The 21,790-nt window shown below is 46.2% G+C and overlaps 1 protein-coding gene across 1 annotated transcript; it reads right to left on the bottom strand.

The window, feature by feature from the left end:
* Positions 1–562: 562 nt before the first annotated feature.
* LOC308488905 (myosin-3) lies at positions 563–21,092 on the bottom strand (the record flags this gene model as incomplete). The annotated part of the gene is made up of 39 exons (XM_081029250.1): positions 563–589; positions 1,151–1,288; positions 1,397–1,492; positions 1,668–1,772; positions 1,867–2,037; positions 2,944–3,069; positions 3,147–3,350; positions 3,459–3,767; positions 4,280–4,404; positions 4,697–4,862; positions 5,539–5,722; positions 6,062–6,258; positions 6,433–6,551; positions 7,534–7,660; positions 7,764–8,153; positions 8,567–8,657; positions 8,737–8,882; positions 8,994–9,170; positions 9,260–9,502; positions 9,705–9,960; positions 10,043–10,179; positions 10,269–10,392; positions 10,778–10,895; positions 10,980–11,067; positions 11,628–11,698; positions 11,818–12,124; positions 12,226–12,396; positions 13,097–13,246; positions 13,332–13,450; positions 13,878–14,016; positions 14,098–14,201; positions 15,068–15,166; positions 15,248–15,311; positions 16,040–16,132; positions 17,401–17,509; positions 17,884–17,911; positions 18,403–18,559; positions 19,026–19,169; positions 20,889–21,092. The coding sequence occupies 39 exons, from the start codon at positions 21,090–21,092 to the stop codon at positions 563–565; spliced, it is 5,823 nt and encodes a 1,940-aa protein (XP_080885376.1).
* Positions 21,093–21,790: the final 698 nt, after the last annotated feature.

The following is a 21,790-nucleotide window of genomic DNA, read 5'->3' as shown; positions in this document are numbered from 1 at the left end:
TTCATCTGTGTATTCCTAAGAGTTAGCACAGTGCTTGCCTAGAGCACTGCCCAATGAACTTTCCAGAGGTTCCCTGATAGAATGTGTGTCTGGGGGGGGGGGGGCTGGGGGGGGAACTGTCCCTTACCTTATAAACCTATTCATCTTGAAATGGGTTTTTCCACCCAAACCTTTGTGTTTCCCTCATCATATTGAGAGATGACAAACTTCCCCTCCTCCCCCTCCCTTTGCCAAAGCTGTGGTTAACCTAGTATTTTTTCTTTCTGATCTAATCTCAAGTTTTAACCAAAAGCAACTTCTCCCTATCCCCACAGAACACACCCCAAGTGAATTTATCAAGCCATCTGCTTACCGAGATTTCAACATTAGGCATTAAAAATCACCAATGAATCATTTCCCCACAGGGAAGAGGAAGACAAATACAATGAACCAGCCCCAAACTGAAAACAAAGCAAAGTTTATTGCATGTGAAAAGCAGTCATATGGGAATTAAGTAAAATGGTCAGGAACCATGAAAATATACATTTTGCATATTCTCTGTCCTGTTGCAGAAGAAGGTCACTCACTCTTCACTCTCATGGACCACCATCTGCAAAGAACATAGGGTTTTTAGTTATGTCACATGGCAGAGACACATTTCCTCCTGCTCCCTCTCCTGGTGAGGGTCAGAGAGGTGCTTGCTTATGTATTTCAGTAGGACACAGGATAGTTTTTGGACCTCCGGAGAATACACGATTGCATACATGGAGGAACTCGGCCCATAACGAGAGAAACTATCCCTCGGAGAGAACTAGCCCCATACACTGGGACTTCCTACCTACAGGTATCTGCTTACTTGTATAATAATAGTGACTGAAGACAATGCCGGCAGAGGGCACTTGAAAGATCTCGGTGGGAAAACATTCATTCCTTTTCAGGACGGTGTTTAAGTCTTATTGCAACATAGACCTGGGTTCTAGGAGGGCTCTTCTCAGCTAAGTGACCTTAAGCAAATCCTTTCCCTTCCTGAGTCCAAGGTTGACCAGTTCTAAAGTTGGGGGTTCTCTAAGGTTCCTTCCAGCTCAAAAATGTCTTCGTCATAGTGGGTTCTTCCCAGGTCATCTAGCGCACGTCTGCTGCTCTCCATTTGGTGCCAATAGGAACCACCTACCCTGCTAGAGGTGAAGTCTCGGGTCTTAGCACGAAGCTTATTGACTTGAGATTCTGCAATATCAGCGCGTTCTTCAGCCTCCTCGAGCTCATGCTGAGCTTTTCGGAATTTGGTGAGATGAGCGTTGGCTTGTTCATCCTAAAACAAAAGAGCCCGGGCAGGTAAGATCAACCTGCACCTCTCTCGAAGCTCAGTGTGAGAAACCAACCAGGCTGCTGATCTAAAATCACAAACATATCTACTTACAGCCTCCTCAGCCTGCCTCTTGTAGGACTTGACTTTTACTTGAAGTTTATCCACCAGATCCTGTAATCTCAGCACATTCTTCCTGTCCTCTTCACTCTAAAAGTGAGAGCATGGGAATGTAACTAGAAGAGGGGGCAGAGTTGAATGAGGTCCGGCCGTTGTTCTGGGGCTGAAGTGTGTCTTTTTTTATTCTGGAGAGAGAACCCAGGGTGGTGGTTCCACTTTACGGGAGAAAAAAAAAAAATGCCTCTCCGGTTTTCTTGTCACTTACCTGGTAAGTTAACTCCTTGACACGCCGCTCATACTTCCTCAGGCCCTTTACAGACTCAGTGTTCTTCTTTTGCTCTCCTTCCAGCTCAAACTCCAGCTCTCGGATCTGGGAGACATGGTGGGGAAATTAGTCTGGGGCTGTAGCACCAATGGGGGAATTCAGAAAACTATGCTTATGCTGGGATTCTTCCTGCAAGTACCCGTGTCTCCAGTTTCTGGATCTGCTTCTTCCCGCCCTTCAGGGCCAGCTGCTCAGCCTCATCCAGACGGTGCTGCAGGTCCTTCACCGTCTGCTCCAGGTTCTTCTTCATCCGCTCCAGGTGGGCGCTGGTGTCCTGCTCCTTCTTCAGCTCCTCAGCCATCATGGCCGCCTGAAAAGCAAATCATACCCACTAAGATGCAGACGAAGATCAAGTGCCTTGGAGCTAGCAAAACTTGGGTACTCAGAGGACCAGAGCCGTGCTAAAGGAAAAGAACAGTAGGTAAGATGATTGAACCCATTCTTCCACAAGGGAATATGAGAAGGGCTACACCAGGTATATAAAAGAACCTAAGAAATGAAACCTTCAAGAACTGGATGGGAAATGATTTCTTCCTTTTCTTAACCTGGCCTCCTTGGGACCTTCGCCCACCTCAAGGAAATTCTTTCTTTCCTTATCACCGTGATCACCAATATATTTTTCCAAAGGACCCAGAGACTTAGAAAAGACTGATTTGATACCTAGCATCACAGGTTTGGAGACAGTGAGATGAAGAGAAGGCCTCTACAGAATTAGGGTATGTGTGAACCCGCAAGAGACCAAAATAGTTGCAACATAATGTCCTCCTTCAGGCAGCAGATGGCACTGTGGCTGCAGGAAGAAGGCCTCTGAGACCCACAAAAATTAGGTGGTGGTGAAAACCACACTGGCTTCTTGTGAGGTGAAATTTGGTGGCATGTTGACATCTGAAGTCTCATTTTTATATTTGGAATAAGTCATATGTTGAAGGAAAGAAAGTATACCTCCTCATGAGCATAAGAGACAAAATACAATCCCTTCCGGTCTTTTTTTTCTATGCTCCCTTATTTCTTATATCCACCTTTTAAATGTGCAAGAGAGGACATGCTGAGTTTGAGGGAGGTGGGCAGTGGTTTCGGAGCAGAATGTACACCATGTGTGTCCCCAGGGAGGCCCTATCCTGTCTAACGGGAGCTGTTGCAGGGTTGGGAGAGGGCAGGGGTCTTTAATGAAACACAGCCTGGGCAGCCTAATGGGAGCAAAAAGGAAAAGCCTTACATCTGTGATGGCCTTCTTTGCTTTCTCTTCAGCATTCCTTGAATCCCTGCTGGCATCTTCCACCTCGCTCTGGAGCTGCATGAGGTCTGTCTCCAGCTTCTTCTTAGTGTGGATGAGGCTAGTGTTCTAGGGCCAGAGGAACAGATGTTACCCAGGCAGATCTGAGGAGGAAATCTCTCTCCTCTGCTGCCCCCTGCCCTCACCTGGGTGTGCAGCAGCTGCACTCTCTCGTTGGAATCCAGGAGCTCCTGTTCAGCCAGTTTCCGGCTCCTCTCCGTCTGCTCCAGAGAGGCCCGCAGCTCCTCCACCTCGGCTTGCAGCAGGTTGGCTCTGCGCTCCACCATGGCCAGCTGCTCCTTTAGGTCCTCCTGGCCCCGGAGGGCGTCATCCAGGTGGAGCTGGGTGTCCTAGCCAGTGGAAAAAGGAAAAGTCTAGTTGAAGTTGAGGCATTAGGATCATAAGCCTAGTTGAGTCTTTGTGGACAGGAGAGGTTGCCCACCCGGGAGCTCTCAGACCTTCAGCTGTCCCTGGACACTCCTGAGGTGTCTGAGGGTCTCTGCGGCCTGGCGGTTGGCATGGCTCAGCTGGATCTCAATTTCATTCAGATCGCCCTCCATCTTCTTCTTGATCCTGATGGCTTCATTCCTGCTCCGCACCTCCGCGTCCAGGGCGCTCTGCATCGTTTCCACCGTTCTCTGGTAGTTCCTCTTCAGCTGCTCGATCTCTTCATCTTTCTCGGCCATCTTTCTGTCGATTTCTGACTTCACTTGTGTCAATTCCAGCTGGATTCGGAGGATCTTGGCCTCTTCATGCTCAAGGGCAGCCTTTAAAGGACAAAAAAATAGAAATAGTGTCAGTGATGGTATAGAGCCTGCTATGGTGCTCTTTAGGGTTTCAATGGAATATCCGTGACTCTAACTCTACAATTCAAAACGATCTTTAAAAAAAAAAATCCCTCATTTATCTTCAGTGCAGAAATAAAATCTGCTATTTGTTTTTAAGTATACTATCAAACAATAATAACATTTAAATGACCTATTTCTTAGGCGTGTAAGGCACTTTATGGATAGTTTAAATCCATCTAAGATTTTGTAAAATCTTGTTTTTAGACCTATTTTAGTGTAATGCTTTTCTCCAATAAGTTCAAGACAAGTCATAGTATTATCTCGTTCAGCCTCATAGTTATGCTGTTTCATAGGAAAGGAGCAGGTTTTAGGGCTGTGATTTTACAGGGGCAAAAATTAAGACACAGAGTGGGGCCAGCTAGCCTCCTGGGGGGAGCTCCGCCATGATGTGTCTGTTCCTGCCTCTGCCTCCGCACTAGCATTCTGCTCACCTCTGCTTCCTCAAGAGCCAGCTGGATATCAGCCTTTTCCAGCTCGATCTGCTTTCTTGATTTCTCCAGTTCATGGATGGTTTTACCACTTTCAGCAATTTGTTCTGTGAGATCTGCTATCTCCTCTGCAAAGAAACAATTTTTGATTACATTTGAACACCTCTGCACAGGTTTCCAGGCATGGTAAGCATCAACTGGATCCTTTTTAATTAGTTTATTATAATTCTAAGGATGCTGTTTCCTAGAGATAAAATATTGCCTAGAGAGAGACTCAAAAATAACCCTTTAGATGATGAACACTTTCTGTGCACACATTAATGGACGTACGTGTAAGGACTGAGCCTGAAGTCACGCCCCCCCCAACATACACTCTAGCAATAGTGTGAAGGAGATTTCAGGTGGTTTTGAACTGCTTACGCTCTAAGTTCTTATTTTCTCGTTTCACAGTTTCAAGTTGATCTAAGGCTTCTTCATAGGCATTTTTCAGTTTGAAGATTTCAGTGCTCAAGGAACGGGATTCCTTCAGAGATGCCTCTAGCTCTGCCTGGCTCTCCTCACACTTTGTTTTCCATTCAGCTAGCACCTAGAACACCGGGAAGGAAGACATCTCCATTTATTAGCTCTTCTCCTCCAAGCTTCTAATTAAATATAACTATTCAGGTAAATCCTCTTAGACTTGGATCTGTGCTCGGCAGTTTCTCTTGCCTAACTCCTTGTTCTTGATTATTGGACAAACCAAGTGTTCATTCTACAAATTTACTCAAGATCAATAATTGATCAGTAACAATTATTGTCTCCAAAAAGCAAATGGATCCTTTGAGAAGGAACTAGCTGGGCATAATTGCCCTTTTCTTAATATGAAAATGGCCCTGCATTTTTAAATATTTTATTGAAACTTTGGTTCAAATCAACCTATCTGCCATACGGACAGAGGCTTCCAAAAACCTTCTCAGTGGGACCCAAGTTAGATTCCCACATGCCAGTTGCCCAGATAGACCAGCAGTATGAGGGAAGAAAAATGTTTGAGGCTAAATAACATTGTGGAAATGGGTTTATCTCCACTGACCGTGTTTGATCATCTACCCCCATCCCATCCTCATTTCATTTTGGGAAACTACAGCTCAGTGAAGTTCAGGGACTTGGCCAAGGTCACACTGCTAGTGGGGCAAGGTCAGGACTGGGACCCAGCCTCTCCCTTCCACGACTACAAGGCACTCCACACATGGCGGTGTTTAGCTAGCACGGAGTTGACCCCACACCTTGTCAAAGTTCCTCTGCTTCTTGTCCAGAGCAGCGGACAGTGAGTTGGCTCTTTCCACATCAACCATCAGATCCTCAACCTCTCCTTGCAGCCTCTGCTTTGTCTTCTCCAAGGAAGCACATTTCGCATTCACTGCCTCAACCTGTTCCTCAGAATCTTGAAGGCGCTGAGCAAGTCTTTTCCTTGGAGAATATAAAAGAGAAGCAGATGCTATTTAAGTTTCAATCCTTTGTGATTCAAGCACCCATTTGCTTTCATAAGCTCAGGAGAATTTCCTAGCTGCTAAAAATCAGTGCTCAACAACCTTCCATGTCTCTAATCAAGATCGAAGTTGTTTGTCTTAAGGAAATGTGCTAGGCCAGGTCCCTCCAGTGGCACAGCACTGCATTAAAAGATAGATGAGATGAGAAAACATCTAGTAACAAAAAAAATTCATCCCCAAGCAGTTCTAAAGTCAATGCCCTCTATCATATAATCATTTAAGGGTTCAAGTTCTTCTGAAGATAAATAGAGTTACGTACTTGGCCTCCTCTAGCTCTTCTGTGCGCTGGATGGCGTCTGTCTCGTATTTGGTCCTCCACTGGGCAACCTCGCTGTTGGCCTTGGACAGCGCCCTCTGCATCTCGGCCTTGGCTTCCTGCTCCTCCTCGTACTGTTCCCGCAGCAGGTCACAGTCATGGCGGGCAGATTGCAGGGCGTGGGCCAGGGCGTTCTTAGCCTACAAAAGTCAAGAAAGACGAGAGCCCCCAAGGGATTAATATGATAATGCCATGTGCATGATACTATCCGTGTATGTGCTTTCTATCATCACCTACTGAACAAAGTTGCCCTGTTTTTCCTGCAGGTGGTACTTGAAAATTAGAGCAAGGAAGCACTTCTTCAGGGGATGTACCTTGCTCTCTTCCTCTAACTGCCTCTTGAGCTCTTCTATTTGCTGGGTAAATGCTTGCTTGCTCCTGGAAAGTTGGGATACTATGCTTTCCTTTTCTTCCAGCTGACGACTCAGCTCACCTGTGTCCAAAAGGAAATGGTTTCATTTTATTAATTCACCCATTCATTCATTCACCAAGTTTCTACTGCGTGTAAAACACTGTGCTAAGATCTTGGGAGACAGTAAATTATAAGGTATGGTCCTTTCTTCGGGGTAAAGGGATGAGTCCATAAAAAGGGAAGTGAAAGCACAACCTGATAAGTATTGTAAACTATTAGAAGTATGACTAGAAGTATGACTAGAGTGACTTTTGTCAGTAAAGCCCATTGAGAACAACTGTCAATTTAAACATTATCAGAAACAGCTAAAAACTCCCATCAGACCTTTCAGGGGGCTGGTATTTTCAGCTGTTGGTCAATTTGTCATTAAGGGAAATACTGTTTTCTCCAGGACTCAATATCTCTAATAATTTGAAGGTAAACTCTTGGGTGAATATGTTAAGTTCAGGTTCATATGCTTATATGAAAGTAAGAGAAAAAAGGAGTGGTGGAGACACTTACGGACTCTTTATAATCCCAAAAGTATTTTAGAAGTGGCAGCTAACTGCTTTTCTTCATTGTCTTGGTTGTGTCTGCTATCAAAGGATGGAGTCACCTGTGATGACAGGCTGCAGAACCAGTACTAGGTGGAGCCACATTTTCTAGGTGAAAGCCCCAAATAATGTTCCCCAGTAGTTTTATTACACACCAAGAACCTATACAACTTAGCCGTGTTCTTTGTCTTGATTGCAGACAATCTGACTCTTTTTGATGCCAGGTTATATTAATTTTGAAAGTGTGTGAACCAAGTGATATTTTGAGTCCCTTCTTTTTCTGGTCTACTTCTCTCTCTTTTGTTTTTACTGAACTCTCCATGTTTTGCTCCTTCAGGATAATTTGACTGGCTGCATTGTAGGTTATTCCAATTGCTTTTCCCCCAAACAAATACTGCCCTTTGGTTTTGACCAGTTGCCCCTTTGAGGTGTCCATGAGGTGTTGCCCCTTCCCATTTCCCATCACTCACCAGCCTCAGTCTGGAGACGAGACTTCTGCGTCGTCAGCTCACTCATGCTCCTCTGAATTTCCTCATTCTTGCCCCTGGCCTCACTTAACTGATCCTCCAGAGTTCGGCATATTTTTTCCAGATTTGCCTAAAGGATTGACAAGGAGGAGAAAATTAAGTCAGCGTTGAGATCTGAATGACTAAGGAGGTCTCTTCAATAGAAAGCGTTGGGCCCCATCTAACCCAAGTACCTTCGATTTTGATACACTCTCCACATTGCTGGAGAGATCGTCGATCTCCAACTTGAACTCACTCTTCTCCTTCTCCAGCTTCTGCTTGACCCTCTGCAGGTTGTCTATCTGCTCCCCGAGCTCAGCTACGCTGTCCCCGTGCTTCTTCCTCAGGGCGGCCACCGTGGCTTCGTGCTGCAGGGTGGTCTCTTCCAGGTCCCTGCGCAGTTTCAGGAACTCAGCCTCCCTCTTCTTGTTCAGTTCTATCTGAGTGGAGGTGACTCCTCCAGCTTCCTCCAGCCTCTCGCTCAGCTCCTCCAGTTCTCTGGCATAGTCGCTGCGCTGTTTCTCTGCCTTTGCTCGAGTGGCTCTCTCCGCCTCAATCTCTTCTTCCAGCTCCTCAATTCGAGCCTGTAGAGGGCAGCCAATCAACCCCGGAGTGACTGTCTCTGAATGTCAAGAAGAGGCTAGTTTCCATGCCCATTAGACAAACCAATTCTGGAACTCCTCCAAGAGAAATATGAATGTTGCTCATTTTCTTTCATATGAATTTTCCCTGGCCCATCATGGTCATTCCCCTGCAATGATCAACCCAGGATATTGTCCGTTTGACTAAATGTTGGCTCAAAATACTTCAATTATGTATTTTATTTAAAATTATGGAAAAAGTATCCATCACTGCTGTGTCAACCTAGCAGAAAGGAAACCACTGAGGCAGGCAGACCCATGCTGCTGTTCACTTGCTCTAAATGGTTTATAGCACAGAGCACCCAGCCCACTGTGAGGGACCCACACGTAAAAGAAAAATCCCAAACTCCTCCTACCTGTAGCTCTTTGATTTTCTTCTGAAACTGGAGACCCAGAGTCTGCTCATCTTCCACTTTGCTTTGCAGTTGACAATATTCAAAATCCTTCCTGTGAAGGGAAATGTAGAATGTCTGAAGACAAAGTACTCAGTAATATGCAAATTGAAATCAGTGGTTTTAGTGCGTACTTCTTGAGCCTTTCATCCAGCTGTTGCTTATCATTCTCCAGATCTAATATAGACTCATGGGCAAGCTTCAAGTCTCCCTCAAGCTTCCTTTTGTTCCTTTCCAGGTCTACACGGAGCTTCTTCTCTTGTTCTAGGGAACTTTCCAGCTGCAAAAAGCACCATTTCCTCTTGAGAACAAATGCTTTGCACCAGAGGTTTTTTTGGGGGCTCTTCAAACCCTGAAGTCCTAGGACTGCCAATTAGCAGTATTTACTTACATCATCGACTTGCTGTTCCAGTTTGCCCTTGATTTTACTCAAAGAATTGACTTTGTCTTCTTCAGCTTGCAGATCATCCAGGGTCTGCTGGTGGGCCTCTTGGAGGGCCTTCTTCTCCTTGGTTAACTTTGCAATTGTTTCATCCAACCCAGCGAGTTCCTCAGTAAGGTTTTTAACCTAAGAAGAAGCCGTAAGCAATTATGAGATGAGATACAGTATGGTTGACAATGACTACATCAAGCTGGAAAGACACAGAAAGACAGTACCTTGTTCTCTGTGGCATGCTTTTCCTTTTCAACCTTGGCTAATGTCAGCTCAAGGTCATCTATGTCTTTCTTGAGCTCTGAACATTCGTCCTCCAGTTTCCTCTTCTTGGCCGTCAGCTCAGCATTGACCTCTTCCTCATCCTCAGCTCTCTCAGTCACCTCCTTGATTTTAGCCTCGAGCTGGAATTTGGCTTTGATCAGCTGGTCACATCTTTCCTCTGCATCCAATAAGTTTTCACTTTCCTTTAAAAGAAGAATCGTGATTTCATGTTTTCCTTTAATGAGATAAACTTTATGACCTTCCAGTATTTGTTACATATGAAGTTCTTTAAGAAACACCCCAACTGAAAAGCAGAAATCCCACCAAAACTCTATTTTCCTAAATCATCAAATCTAGAAGGAAAGTGGCGGGGGGGGTGGGGGGAGAAGATTTCTAAACACATACAGCTTGTACTTGGAGTTGCAGGTCATTCTTCTCTTGCACTAGAGTCACCAATTTTTCCTCCAGTTCCTTTCTTTTTGCCTCTGACTTGGCAAGTTCATCTTTGGTTTTCTGAAACTCTTCCTTCATGGTGGCCATCTCCTTCTCGGTCTCTGCGCTCTTCAGCAGGGGCTTGATCTTGAAGAAGAGTTTCATCCAGGGCCAGTGCTTGACATTCATGAAAGCACGTATGTTATACTGGATGCAGAAGATGGACTCCCTAAAAACAAAATATCAGTTATTTCTGAGAGACTCCCCACTTCTCCCAAACTACTCATGTTTGGACAAAGACCCTGCTCAACCTTCTCTGCACCATCTTCTGGAATTCCACGCGCATGAGAAACCCTCTGCACACAGCTTGTGTTCGGGTGATCAGTTTGGCCAGGCGGTCATCGCGCATTTCTTCCAAGGTTCCCAACAAGCCAGCCTTGAAAAACACCTTAGAGGGAATAAGGAGGATATGAGTCCATTTTCTGGAGAAGTCTGAAAGGGTCAAAAGGCCAGCATCTGTCAGAATTGACGCATTACCTTGGTATGTCCAAATTTGTACTGAGTGTGGTCAATATCAATGGATGTCAACAGCTTTTCACAAGCTTTCTTGCTGTCAATGAATTGTCCCTCAGGGATTGCACTGGCGTTCAACACTCGGTATCTGCCATTGTAGACACAGAAACAGTCAGAGACTATTAGCAAAAACACAAACCTGGGAGACCATCCAATTCAGGTTTCTTTTCCTATAAGCAAGAAAGCCCAGGTCCAGAGAGTGAAAGACACTTGCCCCTAATCACACTGCTAGATCATGGCCTAGAATCTAGGTCTCTTAAATCTTAAGCCAGGCGTTTTTCTGCCGTGTGTGCCTCAGATAAGCTTCTGAGAAAACGTGGAAGAAAGAAGTATGTATACCTTGCCCAAGTCATTTTACATGGAAGTCCATAATTATTCTGTTGAAATGAGTCTTTTCATCAGCATTTCTCTGTCTCAAATTCTAGTATTTGCACATCTCATCAAGAATCACATAGAGCATTTTTACGACACACCTTTGTTTAAAATCCCCATAGAGAATCCGGTTTGGGAACCCTTTCCTGCAGATACGGATCCCTTCTAGGACACCATTACAGCGGAGCTGATGGAGGACAAGGCTATGTTCCATGGCCCCTGGGAAAAGAAGCAAGAAACATCAGCTTCACACAGAATTTCTTAAAACCTGACCACCATCTAGAGAGCCAACAGGTGTCTTACCTGGGGTTTTGGTTTCATTGGGAATTATACAGCGCACAAAGTGAGGGTGAGTCGTTCTTAAATTTGACATCAGCTTGTTCAGGTTTTCCTAAAAGAAAAAGATTAGGTTTGACAGCCTACTGTAAGCTTTTTATAAACACAGAGGTATGTTGTAATGAAAAATAAGACATATGTTTTAAACCTATGAATTCTAAAGAATGGTGGAATTAGTTAATTCTTTCCGTAGTCCTACAGCTAGAGGAGTAGGCAAATAGCTTATATAGTAGTCTTTTGCTGCACAGTGAGCCAGACACTAACCGAGCACAAAATGTCCTCTGAAATCAACTCAAGAATGTACCACGCCCCACGGGGAGAGTGAGATGCTATTGTCTATGTCCTTCAGGCAAGTCAGAGAGCTTGAGCTGAGGACACACCTCCCAGGCCAGCCAACTCAGCTAGTGGCAGTACAAAATGATAATGACAGCCCAGTCCTCCATTTGTTAGACCTTCTTTATGTATCATCACGCCATCCCTCAACTTCACTAAGTGACAGTAACCAGAGTAAGACCACATTATTCTTCTTGAATAAACCAAGTTTAGAATCCCTCCATTGCTCATTGGGAGATGGCTTAAGCCAACTACAAGCAAACAAACTTGTATTTTTCTTACCCTGAAAAGGGCAGAGACAGTTTGGAAGGAAGAGCCCTTCTTCTTGGCAACTTTCTTCTTTCCGCTGTCAGCTGAAAGAAATAAAAGATAGACAGTGCATGCTGTTAGCAGATCGATACGGATGTTTCGGTCCTGTTGACTGAATGGAGGGAGAAAGCGTGACTACAAGGTATTCCATGGAGTCTGTTACCATCTGTGGTGGCAAAAGTGGCGTAGAGGTGTGCCAGGAGCCTGTTGGAGGACTTCTGGTACAGTCCGACGACCGTCTCGTTCAGGGGGTCCTTGTTCTTCTCCAGCCAGCCCGTGACACTATAGTCCACGGTGCCCGCGTAATGCACCAGCGAGAAGTGGGCCTCAGCCTTGCCTTTGACCACCTTGGGCTTCTGGAAGTTGCTGGACTTGCCCAGGTGCTGGTCGTACAGCTTGTTCTTGAAGGAGGTGTCTGTGGCCTTGGGGAACATGCACTCCTCTTCCAGGATGGAGAAGATGCCCATTGGCTAGATTAGGCAAGGCAAAATGCAGATGGGGAAAATGTGAGCTGCAGTGATGAGCGACAGAGTGTATGTGGAGAGGAGACTGAATGGATAGAATAGGATACCTTCTCGATGAGCTCGATGCAGGCAGCCAGGTCCATCCCGAAGTCGATGAACGTCCACTCGATGCCTTCCTTCTTGTACTCCTCCTGCTCCAGCACGAACATGTGGTGGTTGAAGAACTGTTGCAGTTTCTCGTTGGTGAAGTTGATGCACAGCTGCTCCAGGCTGTTATACTAACACCAAAATATAATGGTCGCACGAACAGTTAGACTTAGGTCAAAATCAAAGGCGCACCAACCTTCCTCCTCATTGCTCAGGCTCTAGCCAGCTCATGTATGTTTTCAGATATGCTCATATTCTTCAAGGCCCAGCTCAGATGATACCTCCTCCTTGGAGTCTTCTCTGAACTTCCAACAAGAAGGTGTTACCCACTCTCCTGAGTTTCCTTTGTCTGGGCCTCTCCTATGCACTGACTTATATACAATACTTCTCATCTTCCTCTATAGACTACAAGCTCATCTTTTGTTCACCTGCATGTCTTATACCAGGTAGACCCCAAATACACACTTTGATGAATGACGATATTCTTCTAACCCAGAACCAATAGGATATTTACACAAAATATTGTATGATTGGCTTATTATCAAATTCTCTATATGCCTGGCTCTCCCTAAGTCAGTAATTGCATTTGACTTATTTTTTTTATTCATTGGACAATATCTTTAAAATTGCACTTGACACAAGTCTCCTTCTCTCTTAAAATAATACAGACCCTCCCACATCTCTTCTACCTGATCCACCCTCCATCTAGTTTTCCTACAGGGGTGATGCTTTGATATGTTGGCCCCCTTGACATATTCCCCCTATAGGGTCATGAAAACCAGTCCCCCCCATACAAAGCCACATGAAAGCATGAATATAAGCAACACAAACCTCAAAGATCTCAAAGCCCGCAATGTCCAAAACGCCAATGAAGTGTTGCCTTGGTAGCTTCGTATCCAGTTGCTGGTTGATACGAGTGACCATCCACAGGAACAACTTTTCATAAACTGATTTGGAAAGGGCATTCACAGCATGGTGAACCTGTTGGGAAAGATCAGCTGATGGGTCTGAAAGCAGTGGCCATCGTGTACCTGCGTTGCTTCTCGGCCTTGAAGCAGATGCTTACCTGATCCACAGTTTGACCTTTGGTGACATACTCATTCCCAACTTTCACTCTGGGGAAGCACAACGCTTTCAGGAGGTCTGAAGAGTTCAGGCCCATTAGATAGGCTGTCTTGTCAGCCACTGGTAAGAAAAGAGAGATGATCACAAAGGGAAAGCCCTAATGTTTGGCAAAGCAGAACCACTTTGAAAATCACCCAGATGTTGCAAGGCTTAGCTCAGTTTATCTCAGTGTGTTTTACATTCCATATCTCTAAACTGCTTACATGCAGCCAATGGAAGTTAAGTCACTCAGAGAATACACTAGATTTTGTGAAAAGGTAGGATTGGGTTCCAGCAAGCCCCGGTCACTTCTCTTTGCAGCTGAAATAGGACCATTCTAGTGATTCAGCAAACACGGGTGGTAGCAGTGCCTACAGGCATCTGAGCCCCAGAGAGGTTCACGTCTCCGGGTGGAAGAAGGATTAATCACTTTCGAAAGAGGCAACAAACAACCTCAGTGGAATAACCACTCAACATTGGCTTATACCCCGTTGAGGTGATTTTCTACCTTCTGTGCCGTCTGGCTCTGCCTGCTCCTCTCGCTGCTTCTGCTTGAACTTCATGTTCCCATAGTGCATCACAGCACCCGTCAGCTTGTAGAGTCCAGATTTCTCTTCTGGGGTGAAGCCCAAGATGTCAATGGCACTCTGGCATTGAGAGGACAGCACGTCACTCGGTTGACCCCAATGACCGAGGAGGAGCACCCCTCACGTTTCAGTTCTACTTACATCTGTAGCCAAGAGCTCTTCGGCATCATCAATGCTGGCCACCAGGATTTCACCCTGGCTGATGAAGGGGTAGTCGTAGGGGTTGGTTGTAATAAGCAGCAGCTCTGAAATGATGAATAGAAGAGGTCACAGAGCTGCAAAGAAAGCATCCACCCAGTGGATTTGAACTCCTGTGTTCTGGGCTGAGACTTTCACTGTTGGAGCCCACGTGGAATTTAGAGTTAGAACTCCCTGTTAAACAGATACTCAGGCTGTGAATGAACATCAAGTTCAGGAAAGACTGTGTAGTCCGCCTATGTGGTGTAGGTTAAGAAGCCCTAGAGAGAATACAGTATTTAAATTCTCTTGCTTTGCAAGCAAATGGTGCACGTTGATGTAGGTTCAGAAAAGGTAATAGGGAAACTGTATGAGTGTGGGTCGGGACAAGAGCCCACGTTGAGGGAAACATAGGTTGTTGGGTATAACACCATAGTTTGTCCAAAGCCTGTTGAAAAGCTGCAGTCTATTTCCAGGCTTCGGACAAGAAGACTGAGCAAACACAGCCAAAGGGCAAAGAAGACCATGGACAGGAGGCCTCCGTTAAGTGCAAAACAAAGGAAGGACAGGGTGACTATCCACCGGATGGATTATTCATCTGATTTTGCATTGGCCTCACAGCGTTTGGTTTCCGTATCAGAACACAAGGGGGCGCAAAAGGACAATTAAATGCATAGTTGTTCAAAGGTTGTTTTTTTTATAAACCAGTGCTGAATTCAGTAGCAGTCGAATCTTGTTGCTGTCAATTGGATTTGTTTGTTTGTTTTTGTTTTTAATTGGTTGTCACTGTGCATTCAGCCACATCCCATTTCTACAACACACTCCCTCTGTTGGCTATCAAGTCCCCTACATATAGGTAGGTACAGCTCTCCGTGGTCCAGTGAGATCAGAGCTGAAATGCCTAAAAGACCAACCCCACTGACTACTTCCTCACCTATGAGCTCAGGCTTCTTGTTTGAAAGTATCTGGTAGAAGATGTGGTAACTTCTCTCAGCCTTCAGCTGGAAGGTCACCCTTGATTTCTCCAGCAGATCTATGAACACAAATACAGGACTGTTTTCCAAACAGCTTCCCCCCACCCTGAGACATCATCTCGTCCCAAAAATCTACTTACAAGTTTCAATATCTGCAGAGGCCAACTTCCCAGTGGTACCGAAATGGATTCGGATGAACTTGCCCTGTTGGGGAGAGACCAGCGTCTACCATGGCTCCACGTGTTCCTACTCGTCTCCTGGGTCATGTGAATAGGAGCTTTATTTTCCTATAGTTTGAAATCTCCTCTCTCTCCCTTCTTCTCTGTCCAGTTTGATGTGCCTCCCTTTTTTTCCATCCCCCTTTTCCCATAATGTTTCCAAACTGCACTACTCCATCCAATCAACAAAGTAAGAGAATGATTTTTTTCAAGATGCAAATCAAACCTATCACTTCCCGGCTTATAGAATCATTCATTACTTTCTGGATAAAATCTAAACTCCTTCTCATGCTCCTACATGCTCCTATGTGACCAAGTCTCTTTCTGCCTCTTTCCTCACTTCAGGGCACGCCTCCTTGCCCACCTTGCTGCAGCCACTCGAACCCACTTTAGATCTGGTGACTAGACCAGGCCCTCCCCCACTTCAGAGACCGTACACAAGCTTTGCCCTTTGTCCTTCTTCATCCTGCAGAGCTTGGGATTCACAGGCCAGTCCAGTGAGAGGCCTTCCCTGCCAACCTTGTGTACAGGAGACCCTGGCCACATTTACTCTATCACACGCCTGATTTATTGAACTTTATATAAATGAATCATTATCGGAAAGTTTCTTGTTGATTTTTTTTGTTCTTGCATTTTTTATTCCCACTGCACTGTGACCTCCGTGAGGACAGGAGGCGCCAGAGAAAATCCCAGTGGTCCTGAACTCAGACTCACAAAGCGGGAGGAGTTGTCGTTCCTCACGGTCTTGGCGTTCCCGAAGGCCTCCAGCAACGGGTTGGCACTGATGATCTGATCTTCCAGAGTCCCCTAATGTGTGAGATCAAGGGAGAAAGAAGCCACAGCATGACAGTAAGCAACGCTCCAAGCTCTGCACTCCTGCCTGCCCTTGCTGCCTGGCTGTCTATGGTCAAGCCAATCCCTCCCTCCCTCCCTTTCCAGGTGGAAGATCAACCAAATCGCCAACATGTCACACTCAAAACACTTTGGCCATTTTGTTTTATTTAGCTATAGTCAAGTGCCTTGCCTTAAAATTCCTTTAATGAGGGGGGTGGGGATGAGGGAGAAGAGGAAGGGATTAGACAGCATACATTGGTAACTACAATATTGCCACAGGAAATGAAAGACAGTTTGGGGAATATAATCGATAATGTAAATATTTTGTAGGGTGTCAGATGGGCACATGTCTTATTAGGGAGACTACTTCATGGATGGTGTATATGCTTGACCCCTGCACTGTACACCTGAAGCTGAAGCTGAATAATATTGTATGTCAACTATCATTATACATATATGGTCACAGAATATGGAGTACAGCATAGGTGAGATAGTCAATGGAATTGTAACAGCTGTATATGATGTCAGAGGGGCAATAGATTGGGGGAGGGGGTTATCACTTTGAGGGGTGAAATGTCTAACTACGACATTGTTTTGTATACTAATAAAAACAAAAAACTCTTTTAATGCCTCGTTCAATTCCTTGATTCTCCAGGTAGTTAGGGTGTCTGTATTCACTTCAAACTGTTGTAATATTTTCATTTAGAAAGGCAAGTACAGAGGGTACCAAAATAATGTATACATATTTTGAGAAAGGAAAATTGTATTAAAATTGTGATACTCAATATATATGAGTAAAAGATTAATACAAGTCACGTTTGACTTCTGCAATTACAAGAGGTGCTCAAAGTGGTTACCATCATTGTCCAGACACTTCTAATTACGAAGAACTACTGCTTGAGCAACATTGACCATAGTGTCCACTTGTATACATTTTTTTGGCAACCATGGTACATGCTACAGTTCTCTCAAATTGGTGTATGTGATTCTGCCATAAAAGAAGAAGCTCTCTGAGCTGCTCCCAAATTAACCTTTCTTAGTTAAGCCTTAGAGCCTTATTTTCCAGAAAAATGACAGGATCTGATCCTGTACGATCAACCACACACTGGGTTGTCGAAGATAACGGGCTGTCCTTCAAGATTTCAAATCCTGGCCTGCTCTCCTTTCCTTTTGCCCCTTCCTTCAGAAGTTAAGACAAAGGTTAGAAGTGAGAGCAAAGCGAGCCTTCCTCCTCTCCATACCTTCATTTTGGAGTCCTTCTTCTTGGCAAGGTCTCCAGTAGCTGCAATTGTTGCAAAGTACTGGATGACCCTCTTGGTGTTCACAGTCTTCCCTGCCCCGGATTCTCCGCTATTTGAAGCGATCATGAGAGAGAGAAAGAAACACATTCTGTTAGTATACAGAGGCTCCCCAGAATGTCACACAGAGGCCTGGACATACTCTGAGTCACATCAGATACACACCTACCAAAACAAAAGTGAGAGACCACGCAGACGGGCAATGACCCGAGGGAAGTTTCCACCGCTGAGCTGACGCAAGGATGGGTAATGCCAGCTTCTGAGGCCTTCCACATACCTTCTCGCCCATCCCCAAATCTATTTTTTCAGTATAGATTTTTTTCTAAATACTTTCTAACAAACAGAATAAAGCAAGTGGCACCTTTGCCTCCTGAACTGGGGACAAGAAGCCACAGCTATGAAACTGCTCTACCCTTGGATACTTACGTGATCAGAATGGACTGATTTTCACGATCTGCCAGAGGAAAAAGATAAAACAGCGTTGATGACAATATAAAAAGAGCTTCCCAGTTCTACCCCATTTCTCAAGCAGTCAGAGTTCAATGCACAATTCTTCCCTCTAATAGTGTTTAGTCCTAGGTGGGAGCTTGAGAATGAGGCTCAGCGAGGTTAAGCCCTGTTTAAAACCAGCCAGTGGCTTGCTACCAGTCAGTGGCCCTGATCATATTAGGTTGAACCATATGAACTTTTCAATATTGGTTTTGGCCTACAAAAATGTCAGTTTCATAGGGTTTAACCAATACGGACATTAGTGCAAATTCCTCATCAAGGCCTCAAAGCCCTGAGAGATCTGGCCTCTTTCTGCCTCTTTAAGCACCTTTTCCCTCCTCTCCTTTGTGTGGAGGTCACAGGCCAGATGGGGCAGATCCGGGGCCACAGGGCAGCTCTCCTGGGGCCTGTCCAGTGCCTGCCCCACCACTCCAGGCGTCCTCCTTGGAAACCTACCAGTCAGCATGAACTGATAGGCGTTGTCAGAGATGGAGAAGATGTGGGGCGGGGCCTCCTGGCGCTTTTTGCCTCGGTAGCCATCCACCACCTCGGGGTTGTACACCGGCAGCCACTTGTAGGGGTTGACGGTGACACAGAAGAGGCCCGAGTAGGTCTGGAGGAGGGTAAAAAATACATATGTATGTGTGTGCACGTCAATATAAAACCTTTTGCCTTTATTATTTTTTTTTTTTACTGTTCTTCATAATAAACTAGTAAAGGAGGGAAGATGTAATTTCTATTTATAGGTGAGGCAAGGAAGGCTCAAAGAAAAGTGTAGCCGGCCCTCCCACAGCTGGTAAGGGACAAGGCTGAGACCCAGAGCTGTCTTTCCTACGCTCTGTGCTCACTCTTCCTCCTCCCTGCCCTCCTTTCAGCCTGTCTTCTTCCCACCCTATTTACCCCTTGCTTTCCCATCTTCTATCTTTCTCTTCCCCCTTTCTTCTTTCCCCCCCATTTCCCCTCTTTTGCTCAACAGCTTCGTCAAGCACCAATCTTTCAGAATCCGATCACCCACACAAGCGTCTCTGCCCCAGCCCCATCAAATGCTCCAAGAAACCACCGCCAGTGTCAGCACCCACGTAGATCATCCAGGAGGTGTAGCGGTCCTTGAGGTTGTACAGCACGGCGGGCTCATTCAGGTGCGTCAGCATGGCCATGTCCTCGATCCGGTCGAACTTGGGTGGGTTCATCGCATACACATCCTCTGGTTTGACCACCACCGTCTGAAAGGGAAGACGTTCAGTGCTTACCCACTATTCTCTGTGCGGTTTGCCCGCTGCAGACATCTGTCCCCCAGCAAGAGGCTTGTGAGCCAAGATTAGAAGGGTCACGCGCTAGAGAAAATGCCCATTTAACAGCAAGGTTGCGGGCAGCTTGCGATTGTGGTGATACAATGTGATTTGTTTCTGTCATGCAGGGCTTTTGTGTCTTCCCTCTCCAATGGGCCTGAGGTGAGGGAAAGATGACAGAAAAAAGGAAAGAGGATCTCTGTGGGTGGATGCGGGAGATGGTACAGGACGGAAACCAGAGGAACTTTCCAGGTCAGGAACAAGAACTGGACCACAACCCTGTTCCCCCAGCTGATAAGCTTGTTCTTATCTACTCAGAGAATGGCACGTCCATGGGTATCCCTGAGGCAGGGACAGAAGAGAAGGTGGGAGGTGGCACTGGATTAGCGGGCTGGCACCTAGAGTTACCCACATTCAGAGCTCTCATGCCTCTTCACCACCTTCCCGCCCATGCTTATGAATGAGAACCAAGCCCCACCTCCCCCCTCCCCACCTTTCTGGGGTCAGAGTGTTACACACCAGGTAAGGGGGCCATGAGGCAGAGCAGGGCTCCAGGAACTGACAAGTGTGCTTGTACTTCCCTTGAGAGGAAAAGCCCCAATGCCCTCAGGATTCCTCAAGCACAGAAGGTGTGAGCTTGGCTTCCTCTCCCCTGCCCTGCCCTCAACTCCTTCCTCTCTGAGACTTCCTTTGAAGATGAATCATTGCCCTGGTCCCATCTTGGGACAAGGTGGGTGGGAAACCTGCCTTTCCCTGCCTTCAAGCAGAGATTCACTTAAACCACCTTTGCAGCCAGCCCTCCTTGGACGTAGTATAGATTGTCTTAGGCTGTCATCCATTGCGTTTCGCTTCTGTCTTCTCTGCTGGTTTGTAAGCCCATTCTTAGCTCTGTTATTTGAAATATACAGAGAGCCGTGCCGGGCAGCGCCAATGCTTAATAGCACTGAAGGGCAGTTTTCAGGGCCTTTTTCCTTCACACCCAACCTGGGTGCAGACACCTAGGAAAGCTAGACACTTTTCTCTTTCCCATTTCCTTTTCCTCTCTTCTTCTTTTTTTTTTTTTTTTTGTTTAACGTTTCTTGGGACATTCCAGATTCTTCTGGTGTAGATTCCAGAAAGTAGCAAAGTCCAGAATTCCTCCTAGCACTCCCACAATGGCCCATTGCAGGCTACACTGCTCGGGGCCTTCACAATATGAGATGGCTGCCATTTCACCTTGAATTTATCGTGAACGAGGGTCCCTTACTCACTCTCCTTACTTCCTCAGTGGGCTGGCGACCTCTAGAAGCATTCGGGGAAAACCTAGCCTACCAAAGGAGAGTGTTCTAGAAGAGGTCTTCCTACTGTTCAACTTCCAACTCCACACCCTCGGGCTGCACAGAGCCAGTCCCCTCTACCTGGAGCAACATGACATGACAGAGGCACCAGCACACTAATTGCTCTGCCCAGACACAATCAGATTCCCCTCCTACCCTGCAACCCGAGGCCGGAATTCACGGTGCTTTCTCCAAGGACACCAGGGAAAGCTGAACAGAGACCCCGTGAGAGGCAGTCCAGTGCCAGAGCCACATCGGGAAGTGGCTGGGGAGGGGCAGAAGCATAGACTGGGCCGCCGCGAGGAGCAGAGGGCCAGTCGGTGAGGCCGAGGCTTACCCGATTATCTTCGGTTTCCACCGTGACCTTCCCATCCTGGGTACTCTTAATTTTCCCCTTTGCGTATTCTTCTTTTGAGTCGACCACAAAGCAGTAGGTTTTGGCATCAAAGGGCTGGTTCTGCGCCTCGATCCTCTCCTTTTCCGACTTCCGGAGGAAAGGAGCAGCTATGCCGAACACTTCCATTTCCGTGTCACTACTCATGCTGTCAGCTGGAAGGCAAGCCCAGCAGGTGAGCCCAGCCACCGCCTGAGCCAGGCTCCAGTCCTTTCTCTGCATCTGCTCTGCTGTCCTGCTGCCCCGGGAGCAAGGCTGTCCTCGGTCCTAGGAACTCCACCCACAGGACTTAAGTGCTCAGAAAGCCAAATGGGACCATATTTATTGAGTGGCTGTTCCGTGCAAAGGGCCCAGAGCATGTGTATGTACCTCAAGCTCCTCGATTATCTGAGGCTCGGTCGGATGGGTGAAGGACCTAAAGGTGAGTGCAACTCCCTCGGGACCTCACTTGCTGTAAAAACCCAGGTGTTGTTGATGGAAGCTTTAAAATTAAACACCATAAAAAGTAAAGGTCCTTCTTCACAGAGAGTATACTCAATGGAAAATAGCTAAGGAATTATTGCACCATTTCCAATCAAGGTGGCTACCTCCTCACACCAAGAAACGAGCTGGTGCTTCCTTCACTTGCTGAGAGTAGAAGCCGCCTTTGACTTCAGCTTCCGTGTGGAAAGTCTACGCTCTTCTCCAGCCTAACCTGTCCTTATCTGAGCTCTCTTAGACTCTCTGCTCCCTTCAGGCCGTTGGGAGGTGGGAGGGACTGGGAATCTCAGATCACCTGAAGACCCCCAACGGCCAAGGGACAGGGCCAGAATTCTCACCTGAGAGTCACACCCGCAGGAGGACAG

Source organism: Rhinolophus hipposideros, assembly GCF_964194185.1.
Source record: "Rhinolophus hipposideros genome assembly, chromosome: 20".
Lineage (NCBI taxonomy): Eukaryota > Metazoa > Chordata > Mammalia > Chiroptera > Rhinolophidae > Rhinolophus > Rhinolophus hipposideros.
This window is presented reverse-complemented; position numbering and strand designations above follow the sequence as displayed.